This window comes from Dromiciops gliroides, chromosome 1 (genome assembly GCF_019393635.1).
Source record: "Dromiciops gliroides isolate mDroGli1 chromosome 1, mDroGli1.pri, whole genome shotgun sequence".
Taxonomy (NCBI): Eukaryota; Metazoa; Chordata; class Mammalia; order Microbiotheria; family Microbiotheriidae; genus Dromiciops; species Dromiciops gliroides.
The window spans coordinates 725,020,663-725,032,755 of record NC_057861.1 but is presented as its reverse complement, the minus strand read 5'-3'; the positions used below and the strand labels follow the sequence as shown (position 1 = coordinate 725,032,755).

Genomic DNA, 12,093 nt, shown 5'->3' with positions numbered 1-12,093 from the left:
ACTTAGAGAGGGTAATTCATATAGGAAATGTCTGAAGCAGGATTTGAACCCAGGGCTTCCTTACTCCAAGTCCAGTGCTCTAGCCACTATGACACACTGCCTCTGAGGACAGTTCAACCATGTAGTCATGTTTGGAGAAGGGGGGCATTCCTTACAAGGTGTAAGGGGTAAAATTCTAGCTATACTGTCTAAAATATCTCATGAGTGGTCGCCAATAAATTATAAGCTTTAGCAAGAGTTAGACTTTTAAGCATTTATTAAGGAGAATAAGAATTTGGTGAAGAGAGAGAAAGAGGCCTAGATTCAGCTATCTATCTCAGGAAGCCCGCATTTCTGCTCTATTCTCCACGAGAGTCCTGAGGAAAGAGAGTGAGAGAGCCAGCCTTGCCCCTTCTTCCTCCCACAAGCCTCCTGTGAAACTGGGAACATCCCATCTACTCGTGCACACAGAGCTCCAAGCTAATTGGCCTGTAGCTTTGATAGACAGTACCCACGAGCAAATGTCACTTCCTGACGCCAAGAAAAAGCCGAATTGGCTTGCCCTCAGATGCCTTCTCCTCATGGCAGAGCTTTCCTACAGTAACTCTCCAGCAGGTGGCATCACTCCAATCATTACAAAGGCAAAGGGACTTGGGGTTGGCCACCAGGACTGTTTTGTGCTATGGGATGGAAGACGAAAGCTGCTTTTGCCCCTTGTCTAGTGAATATCATGATGTGAAGCTCTGACTGCAACCAATCTCTCCAGTGCCTTCCTATTTGCCAAATCCAATGGTCTTTCCAGTTGGCACCCTGTTACCTTTCTGCTACATTTGCATAGTTTTGCATATTTCCCTTCTACTTGAAAAACCCTCCTTTTTGGCAGTCTGCTCCCTCTCCTGCCTCTATGTTCCTTCTCAATTTCAGTAGTTCCTCTTCATCCTCCAACTCCTTACGTATGTTTAACAAGCATCTATTTTCTCTCCTTTCCCGCAGAAAAACCACTCATAATAAATAGGGATAGTCAAGCAAAACAAAATCTTACTTATCAGCCATATCCAAAACTATATGTCTCATTCTCTATGTTAAGTCGGGAGAGAGATAGCAACCTTTAAGTTTTCCAAAATGTGTTTTGTGTTTTGATTAATTTTTTGTGCTTTCTGAATTTTAGTTGGCGGTGGCAGTTGAATTTAATGAAAACTTTAAGAATGCCAATCATTAAAGCAAAATCATTGGTGCTTTAAAATCAAGGTTGATCATTATGCTGATCAGAATGCTCAAGGCTTTCAAAGTTGCTTATTTTTATGGTGTCTTTGTTGTTTTAATTGTTCTGGTGCTGCTGACTCTACTCTGCAACAGTTCATGGTGGTCTTTCCCAGGCTCCTCTGAAACCACCCCCTTCATCTTTTCTCACAACATAGTACTTTTCCATTATCTTCCTATGCCATAATTTGTTAGCCATTCCACAACCAACTGGTGTCTCCTCAATTTCTTTATGGGTGTGGTTGTTTTTCAAGGTTCTTTCCTCAGCACTTTGTCTGTCTCTCCAGTTTCTTCTCCCTTGGCAACTATATCTGTTTCCTTTAGCTTCAGTTTTTCACTTCTCAGATCTTTATCCATAGAGCCTGGTATTTAAGGCTAGCCACGACCTTTCCAGCATTGTCATGGTAGTGGTGAACTAGTCCCAGCCTAACATTCCATCTCTGGACTTGCCATCCCCCACATCAGAAAGGAGTGACCTTGGGGCAGCTGGTTGGTGCAGTGGATAGAGCACCGGCCCTGGAGTCAGGAGGACCTGAGCTCAAATCTGGCCTCAGACACTTAACACTTACTAGCTGTGTGACCCAAGGCAAGTCGCTTAACCCCAATTGCCTCACCAAAAAAAGAAAGAAAGAAAGAAAGAAAGAAAGGAAGAAAAGAGTGACCTCCAGCTTTGCTTTCCTCTCCTTGTTACTATTCTTCTGACCATCCAAAGGCTAGTTCAGATGCTACCTCTCATCTTAGGCATTTATGACATTTTAATTGGCAGTATGGTTATATGGCATATGTCTCATATATGGTATATGTTTCAATTCCTCCAATAGACAGAAAGCTCCTTGTAGGCAAGGATTGAGTACCATTTTCCTTCTTGATATCTCTTGTATGTGATATAGTTCTTGGATATAATAGTCATTTAATAATATTTTTTGAATTTGAACTGAATGGGATTGTCTTCACCTGGAAGCAATCTTTCCTCCTTCTGAACTTTGAATCTCTTTAACAAACTTGTCACACTCTACTTTGTATTTGTAGTGGCACAGGTGGTACTAGGTGGCACAGGCCTGGAGTCATGAAGACCTGAATTCAAATCCAGTCTGAGATATACACTAGCAGTGTGGCCTTGGGCAAGTCACTTGACCTCTGCCTCACTTTCTTCATCTGGAAAATGGAGATAATAATAGCACCTAGCTCTTAAGGTTGTTGTAAGGATCGAATATGTGGGAGAGCTCTGTCTTGGTCATCTTTATTATCCCCCTGAGTGCTCAGCCCAGTGGTGTGGAACCTTACTTCTCAGAATTTCTGAGTAGTTTGATTTGAAGAGAAGAACCCATATTTTTTTTTCACATTTTAATTTTCTTTATTATTCAAAAAAAGTATCCTTTTTTTGACTCTGTGCCTGTGCCTTCAACACCTTCACAACAATTTTCTGCTCCTCAATCAGGAAAGCCTGCTTGATTCTGTCACGGACACATTTAGCACACATGGAGCCACCATAAACCCTGCTGACACGCTTTTTGGTCTTTGATAGCCTCATAAGAACTTTAGGTCTCACTGCACGAATACCTCGAAGTCTTCCTGGGCACACACCACAGGCTGATTTTGGTGCTCTTCCAACTTTCTTAGTATAAAGGTAAACAATTCTGTTACCTGGGGTTCGTGACAGCTGAGTTTTGTTGGAAGCTGTGTTGTAAGACAACCTTTGGTGATATGTTAGACGCTGAACCATTTTAAATTTCTGTCGAGTCCGTCACTGGAAGAGAGAAGAGCGAAGAACCCATATTTTAATGGCCTCACTCAAATATAATTCACTTGCAAGTTCAGATATCACCTTTGTGATGTCAATGGTCCTCTTCAAGAACAAAAGACAAACAATAACAGAAAAATGGTATCTATCCATCTTGTCATCATGAGTCCTGAACCTTGGCTCAGGAAATAACAGGCACTAGGCAAAGAGTAGCCACTCAGTGAATGTTGATTGAATAAATGACTTTAAAACCAGGCTCCAGCCTATGTTTCTAGAATTCTTTCACAGCATTCTCCTTCATACACGTCATGTTCCACCCAGATTGGCTTACTTGTTGTTCCTATCCAAGTCCACAAGTATCAAAATATCTATCGATCTGGCTCACAGGATCCAGCAAAACTGGCCTGCAATCCATCTACCACCTCTATGCATCTGGGTGCCTGGAATCCACTGTCTCCTCATCTTATTTTAGAATCCTTGGGTTTCTTCAAAGGTTCAGCTCAGGTTGGTTATTGGTTATTGGCCTTCCTTTGGTTATTGCTTTCTCTCTTCTTCTAGTTATCAAGAATTGACTTGTCTCCTTTAGGGGTTGCAGAAATAGTTAAGTAAATGGGAGTCCAGGATTGGAAGAGGAGCCACAAGCAGAGGAAGTACACAATTATCTCTTTCACTTCTTTTTATGTTTTCTCTCCTAGTTGTGAAATGTGATTCCACTGAGGGCAGGAACTGTTGTTAACACTTTGGTAGCATTTACTAAGTACGGCGCTATCTTATTTAAGTCTCACAAATGACCCTAGGAGGTAGGTGCTCTTATGATTTCCATTTTACGGTTGAGGAAACTGAGGGGTGTGTGGGGGGGTGGTTAAGTGACTTGCCCAGGTAAGTTTCTTATCCTCTTGGAGCCAAATGGGAATAATCATAGCATCTACCTCCCAAGACAGTCTAAGTAAAGTGCTTTTCAAACCTAAAAACACTAAATGAGGTATTATTGTTATTTCTGGCTCTCGGAGGGACTTCTTCAAACATCAGGTTTCAGTCTGAGGTGCCGTCAATTGAGGGAGCTGGACCAGATTGCCTCCAATGTCCCTCCTGGCTCCACATCATAGACTTATGTACAACCAGAGCTAGAAGGAAGACATCTAGTCCAACCCACTCATTTGGCAGATGAGGCCCAGGAGGATGGAGGAGACCAGCCCAGTTTCAGGAAGGGGTTTAGTGGCAGATGGGGGCCCTTCCTAATGTCAGTTAATTCATCTGTCTATTGAGGGCCTTTAACTCTCACAGCCCCTTCCACTATACATCTATGATTCTATGATACCACAGTGCCTGGCGCATAATAGGCACTTTATAAAGTGTTTATCGAATGGATGGATGGATGGTTGGATAGAGCTGGAAGGGAGTTCAGAGACAATCTGATATGGAGTCCAAAATCCCCTCATTGGATGGATGGGGAAACGGTGGCAAGGAAGGTGAAGTGATTCATACAGGGTCGAAAGGGTGGTTAGGCATCAATCAATTGATCCATCAATCAGCACTTATTAAGCACCTACTAAGTGCTAGGCACAGTGCTAAGCTCTGTGGATACAAATGAGGCAAAAGGCAGCGCCTGCCCCCGAGGCGCTCACCGTCGTATGGCTCAGATGTGGGGTTTGAACCCAGGGTTTCTGCCACTAGAACCGCTGCTCCCCTCCGGGGCCTCAGTTTCCTCGAGTGTCGGAGCAGAGCGCGGGCCGAGGTGACCCAGGCAGGATGAGCCTAGCAGCCGCCGCAGCCCCCGCCTCCCCGCGGGCGTTCCGGGCCTGGCTCGGGGCCAGGGGGCGGGGCGTCGGCGTGGAGGCCCCGCCCCCGCCCCACCTCCCAGGTGCGCTTCCGGCCGCCCCGGGGCTCTGGCCCCGCCCAGAGCCTGTGGGGGCGCGCCAGGGCGCGGGGCCGCGCCGGCGGTAGCGGGGACGAGGACGGCGGCCCGGGGAGCGTGCGCGCGGTGACGTGCCGGGCGCCATGTTGGGGAGCTGATTGTGGGCGCTCGGGAGGTGCTCGCTCGCTCGCTCGCTCGCCCTGCTCGCCGCCGGTGCCACCGTCGCCTCCCTGTGTGTGTCTGTGTGCGTGTGTGTGCGCGGGTGTGTGTGTGCGTGGGGGCGCGTGTACGTGGGGGTGTTCGAGGCGTGAGTGTGAGGGCGAGTGTGCGCGCGTGTGTGTGCGTGAGAGAGAGGGGGCCGGGACGGCGCGAGTGTGCGCGCGTGTGCCTGCGTGTGTGCGGCCTGCGTGGGGGCGCGCGTGTGAGGGCGGCGGGGGGGCGGCGGCGTTCCGGGCCCGGGGACTCGGGACACCGCGGAGGGAGGCGGCGGCGGCGGGGGCGGCCAGGGACGCGGGCCACCATGGACATGGAGAGGCTGCAGGAGGCGCTCAAAGGTGGGGGCCGGGGGAAGGGGTTCCCGGCGCCGCCCCCTCCCCCATTCCCCCCCCCTCCGCCTTGGGCCCCGGGCCCGGGGGGCAGCCCCGCCCCACCCGGGGCTTTGTGTCGGGAGCCGTCGGGGCTGGGGGGGGGGGGGCGACTGGACCTCTCCCTCCCCCTTCCCCCCCAACCCGGGATGGGGGGGAGGAGGGAGAAGGGGGGAAGGAAAGCGGAGCCCTCCCCCCGCCCCCCACTTGTTGACCTCCTTCTGGACTGGCGGCCGGGAACTTTTCGGACGGCTCCGCATCTTGCGAGTTCTTCCCCTGCCCCTGCCCGGCCCCGGGGGGTCACGGGAGCCGTGGGTTCTCACATTCCACGCCGCAGCCTGTAAATTCGGGTTGCTAGGGAGAAGGGGAGGCCCCCCCCAGCTCCCCCCGGAGAGCGTCCCTCCCTCCCCGAGGCCGCGAAAGTCGTCCTGGAGGACTGGCTTGGCCGTGGATTTTCTGCTTTTGAATGACAGTGGGAGGGACTTGGGGAAAAGTTTCTGATTTGAAGGGGGAGTTGGGGGGGGGGGTGAGGTGTAGGGGATCGTAGCCTGTGATGATTATAGGAAAAATACTTCTTGATCGTACTTTTAACTTTTCTTTTTCTTTTCCTATCCCATACCTAGATTTTGAGAAGAGGGGGAAAAAGGAAGTTTGTCCAGTGCTGGATCAGTTTCTTTGTCACGTAGCCAAGACGGGGGAGACAATGTGAGTTTAAAAAAATATTTTCTAATGGATAAAAAGAGATGGACATCCAACACGATCCTTGAGTTGGGGTTGGAGACTTGGAAACCAAACGTTCACAAAGTTTGACACTTAAATTCATTCACTTTGTGCCAGGTTTGTAAAATTGGTCATTTATATGTGAAGATACCTGAGCCTCATGATTACTTTTAGGTTTTTTCCTGTGATGTTTCTATTTCTTCTAGGACCGGGTTTCTTGTTCACCACATCATGTCCTATTTATTATGGGTTAAGACTGTTAGATCATCTTGGCTTAGTGGACCCCAAGGGCCTGCCTTAGAGTCAAAGGAAGAGTTGGTTTGAATATTACTTTTGATACCCTCTGTGTTGTGAGGTTCTGCAGCCAGTGACTTGACTCTTCAGTGCTCTGGGTAGCTCCTTTTAGATGGGCACTTGTGCCTTGGTGGGGCTTCCTTTTCTGAATGGGGGAGGAGTTTAGGAGTTCCCCACACTGATGAGTAAATCAGAGGTCCTGAAACGAAAATCCTGTTAAAGCTACATAGCTTTACATCTTGATTCTTTTGGCCATAATATGAAGAACCCACTTCTTTGAATTTTGTGGTTCTGATTCTTTTATGAATGTCATTTTCTTGAAATGGGTGTACAATCTGCTCTAATTCTGTAAATGTATGAAGCTCCATTTTTGTTGACTTTTTGTTGGGTTGGGGGAAGAGATGGGTATCTTATTTAGTACCATTTGCTCCTTTTTCATGTGCTCTAGAAACTTTTTGGTATCACTGACTTGTTACACGTAGCATTTTATTGGACACTTGGCCTGAAAGTCACCTTCACCTTATGAGTGAAAGGATGTTTTTGTCAGTACCATTCTATGATGTGTGTTTGGTGTTGGTGTGTTAGACAAGGATTTGTTTTTGTGCCCTTCCTAGGTTAATCTCTGGAAAGCTGAGTTACATTGATGACTTCCTTGTTGTCTCACTTTTTAGCAGGAAGGGGAAAGATTTCTTTGGGTGCCATGCTAGTGAATAAGCTCTCTTTCTGGCTCCCGACTCAACTCTTGATTCGAGGCCTAGTACAAGATCATAAGCTTCAGCAAGTGATAGGTTCTTACTTTTATCCAGTACTGGTTTCATAAAGGATTTGTTCATACTTGTATGCTGTATCATTAACAAATTTAATCTCAAAGAGGGAAAAAAACCCTAATGCTTAAACTAATGGCCATATTCTAAAAGGTTAACCTTTCCAGTATTCTGCTAAAAATGTACCAGTCAACTGAGAGGTGGCTATCATTTTCCATTTAAAAAAATTCACCTTGAGCAAAATGTTTTCGTTAAGTGGTAATGCCTTTTGTTGGTCTTTGTGTGCACTGTAATTTTGAGAAATAATAAAAAGTAAATATACAGTAACTAGATTATTTTTACTATTTTAGTTGCAGACAAGCCTAAAATTATTTAAGTTTTGTTTGCTTAAATACATTGATTTCTAAAATATCATCATACAGGCTCACATTTTTAATTCTTATAATTGACTGGTTATGCCAAACATCTCTAGCTCAGCAGGATATTCATAGGAAAGCAGTAGCATGGTTCATGGTCCCAAAACTTTCTGAAACTTTTAAATAGACAATTACTACTAACACCATTTATGAGTAACCATCTGTGAGTAAATATATAATCAGACCAGTAAACTCATCTGAATAATAGATGGTGTTATACCTGGTCTTTGAATTTTTAAATTTGCGAATATGGTAAAGAGGCCATCAGGCAGTTCTTTGAAAATTTGTTTTACTGACTCACCAGTTGACTATGCCTGTTTACTTGGAAGGTATTTTTTTAGTCCTAATGAGTTATTTACCACAGTAAATGTTTGTGAACTATGAACATCTGGAATTAAAGATCTATTAATTCGGAGATTTTGGAACACATTTTTACCACACAGCCAAGACGTGTTTTGGTTTTAGCTTAACATTTAATTAGTTTTTTTCCAGAATGGCATGGGCTAACTTTGGGTGGTGAAAGAGAAGCTGAAACACTTGTTCACCTTTTTCCACCGTACGTTTTATGTTTGTGCAGCTTTGTCAGGTTTCTGATTCTGCAGTTCAAGTATTGTTGAATATAATTTTTCTGAGATAAGAATTTCAACTTTTGATCATTGGGACTTTCATTAAAGCATAAGAAAGACGAGGAAGATGCAATAAAAATAAAAGATTAGCAAAAAAAGTTTATGAATGAAATTCAGAAATAATTAACATCAACTTTTAAAGGTCTTTTTATTGTAATTGACATTTTTATTGTGTTTTAATACTTTACAATGTGCTTTACTGTACTTGATCTTGAGAGTTCACTTATTTTGTCTTACTTGATCCTCAGAATAAGCCTGTGAAGTATTACTATTTCCCATTTTACAAATCATCAGTCTTGGAAGTTGTGTCTGCCCTGTGCCAGGCCCTGTGCTAAGTGCTGGGGATAAAAAAAAGGCAAAAGATAGTCCCTGCCCTCGAGGAGCTCACAGTCTAATGGGGGAGACAACAAGCAAACAAAATCTGTTCAGATAACCCATGTACAAGATAAATCATTAAAAGAGGGAATGTTCCTAGAGTTAATAGAAGTTCACAAAGGCTTCCTGTAAAAGAGGGGATTTCACTTGGGATTTGAAGGAAGCCTGGGAAGCCAGTATGAGGAAGGAACATTTCAGGAATGAGGGACAGCCAGAGAAAATGGCTGTCTGCTTTATCATAGAGCCAGGAGGCTAACGTCCGTGGATTAGAGATCGTGTTGTCAGGGAGTAAGGTGTGAGAAGACTGGAAAGGCAGGAGAGAACAAGGTTATGAAGGCCTTTCGAAAGCCAAACAGCCTTTTGTATTTGGTCCTGGAGGCAATGGGGAGCTGATGGAATTTATTGGGTTTGGGACATTACATGGTCAGATCTGCACTTGAGGAAAATCACTTTGGTGACTGAATGGAGGACGGATTGGAGTGGGGAGAGATTTGAAGCAGCTCCTCCCCCTCTCACTCCCCCCACCTTGGTCTAGGTGTGAGTGATAAAGGCCTGCACTAGGATGGTATCAGTGCCAGTAGAGAAGGGGCTGTATTCAAGACATGTTGCAAAGGTGAAATCAACAGGCCTTGGCCACAGCTTGGAAATGGGTGTGAGAGATAGCGAGGAGCCGAGCCTATGGCACTGGGAGGATAGCGATGGCTGAAGTGGAAACATCCTGAATTCAGTTTTGGACATGGTGAGTTTAAGATGTCTACTGGACATCCCCTTAGAGATATCTGAAAGGCACCTGGAGATTAGAGGTCAGGTTAGGACAAGATAGGTAGATTTTGAGACTCATCGTAGCAGTGGTAATTAAATCCAGGGGAGCTGATGGGATCATCAAGTGAGGTAGTATGACAGGAGAAGAGGCCCAGAACAGAGCCTTGTGGTTTACCTACAGAGGGCATGGACAGCCTGAATGAGGATCCAGCAAAGGATACTTGAGAAGGAAGGGTCAGATAGGAGGAGAACCAGGAGAAACTATTGTCCCAAAAATCTAGAGAGAAGAAAGTCAAGAGAGAGAATATGACCAACAGTGGCAAAGGCTGAGAGAGGTTGAGAATGTGGATGAAGAAGAAAGAGGTCATTGGATTTGTCAGTTAAGAGATTATTGGTAATTTAGACAAAATGTTATGGTGGAGTGAGGAAGTCAGAAGCTGGATTGTAAATGGTTAAGAAAAAGAGTGAGAAGAGAGGAAGTGGAAGCCTCTATTGTAGCTTAGATAGCCTCAGACCCCCAATTTATTTTTTGAATTAAAAAAAAAAAGATTATGAATTCCAAATTCTTTCCCTCCTGCCTCGCCCCCCCACTCATTGAGAAGGCATGAAATATGAGGCAGGGTTTCAAGGAAGAGGGAGCCATGGAAGGTTTGAGGAAGGAAGAAAAAATTTGGAAAAGCCTCTTGGGGTAGAGTTCATAAGACAGGTATAGAATTGATTAGTAGTAGGGAGGGTTCAGGTGATGATGTGTAATACAACTTTATAGTGGAGATCAGAATGAATGGTTGTGGTGATATTTCTCCACCTTAGTTCAGCAGCATGTGTGTAGGAACAAAGGTGCAAGATGGGTGGGAGTCGTCCAAGACTGAAATTTAACTTGATAACTCAATTGCCCAGGTTCAAAGAGTGAAACTATCCTGTCCACTTTGCCAGGATGCCTCTCTTTCTTTATAGTTGTAGGTAGATGTTAGAATTGTCTTCTGGTATATTGAAAATGGTTTCCAGGGCAGCTAGGTGGCGCAGTGGATAGAGCACTGGCCCTGGATTCAGGAGGACCTGAGTTCAAATCCAGCCTCACACACTTGACACTAGCTGTGTGACCCTAGGCAAGTCACTTAACCCCAGTTGCCTCACCAAAAAAAAAAAAAAAGAAAAGAAAATGGTTTCCAAGTTCAAGGTATGAAGTTAGGGAAGAGACCTAGATATATATTTCTGTGAAACATACCACCATATTAGTTCTAGGTCAGGTTTAAGAAACTTTTTTTGGCATGGGGCGGGGGTGGGGGGGAGGGCAATGAGGGTTAAGTTACTTGCCCAGGGTCACACAGCTAGTGTCAAGTGTGTGAGGCTGGATTTGAACTCAGGTCCTCCTGAATCCAGGGCTGGTGCTTTATCCAATGTGCCACCTAGCTGCCCCTGAAACTTTCTATATAAATGTCCCTATGTAGTGGAGTAGGGGTAAACCCAGATTTTTTTTTCCTAGCCCTGCTACAATTCAATAAAAGTTACATGAAAAAAAAAACTTTACATGTAGAATAGGTTACTTATTCTTTAAGAATTGTGAGGACTCCTGTGAGTTATTGGTTTATTAAATATAAGTAACAGTGATTAGCAACATAGTAGTCTTTAAGTAAATATTGACTGAATTTAATTGTAACAACTGCATTTTAAAAGTTCATTGATAGCAAAAATGAGACTAACCGCTGACCAGTAATGTTTGATGACCAAGATACACCTTATTAGTCATCTAGAAATGTCAACATATATCTATATATCTCCTTAATGATATTGAATTATTGAGGGCAGGATTTTATTTTTTCCCATTTTGTATCTACCAAGAGTCAGTACACAAAATAGGGTCTTAAATATGCTTATTCAGTGAATCAAAAGGAAGAAACAGAGCAGTGTAATTTTAACACTGGGATTTAAACTGAGAGAATATTATTGGAATTTAAGGGGAAAATATCTTGTTCAAATTTCATTTTTGAAAACTTATGAAAAAGACAGGAATAGGACAATAGCATGTTCACTGTGAATTTTCCCTTTAATTTTACTTGATTTGTATTATGTGCATCTGGACTGGGTTGTTAGTGTGTGTTTCTAAATCTTTGCAATTTAATTTCTTGTTGTAGTACAATTGAACAAGTATTTGATGGCCTAGTATAAGATTTTATGGTTAGCTAGGTGGAACAGTGGATGGAATGCTGGGCCTGAAGTCAGACCAGCTCATCTTATTGAGCTCAACTCTGACCTCAGACATTTTGTAGCTCTGTGACCCTGGGCAAGTCACTTAACCCTGTTTGCCTCAGTTTTCCTCATTTATAAAATGAGCTGGAGAAATGCCAAGCCATTCCACTTTCTTTGCCAAGAAACCCCCAAATGGGGTCATGAAGAGTTGGACACAATTGAACAACAAAAGATTATAGGCTAGATACTGCAGGAGATAATAAAATTTCTTGTCCTCATCCCCAATTCATCTTCGTGTATAATTGGGGAAATGTGATTATAATGAAAGAACAATAAAACAAAATCTATAATATAGTACTAAAATGTATGGGATAGTTGCTTTACCTTTCTTTCATTCTCAAATTCCTCCTTTTTGCACATATACTGTGTTTTGGTCATGTGAACTACTCTGTCTTGTGAACTTGTCCCTCCTCTCCAAGGTTATATGTCTGATATAACTATAGGTGAGCTTTTGTTTTCCTTATTAAAAT

The 12,093-nt window shown here is 44.1% G+C and overlaps 2 protein-coding genes across 2 annotated transcripts in view; one reads left to right on the top strand and one right to left on the bottom strand.

The window, feature by feature from the left end:
- Positions 1-2,596: 2,596 nt before the first annotated feature.
- LOC122753895 (60S ribosomal protein L34-like) lies at positions 2,597-2,962 on the bottom strand. The gene has a single exon (XM_044001686.1). It carries the CDS (start codon positions 2,960-2,962, stop codon positions 2,597-2,599), a length of 366 nt encoding a protein of 121 aa, XP_043857621.1.
- A 2,002-nt stretch (positions 2,963-4,964) lies between these two features.
- The window catches only part of PPP4R2 (protein phosphatase 4 regulatory subunit 2), a 59,174-nt gene continuing 52,045 nt past the window's right edge, over positions 4,965-12,093 (top strand). Inside the window, exons 1-2 of the mRNA XM_043966998.1 lie at positions 4,965-5,389; positions 6,043-6,124. Of these exons, the coding sequence (XP_043822933.1) occupies positions 5,356-5,389; positions 6,043-6,124 (116 nt within the window). The 5' untranslated portion in view covers positions 4,965-5,355. The remainder of the gene's footprint in view (positions 5,390-6,042; positions 6,125-12,093) is intronic.

Coding starts and splice junctions, on each gene's coding strand:
- LOC122753895 (XM_044001686.1), bottom strand. CDS start 2,962: ATGGTTCAGCGTCTAACATATCACCAAAGGTTGTCTTACAACACAGCT.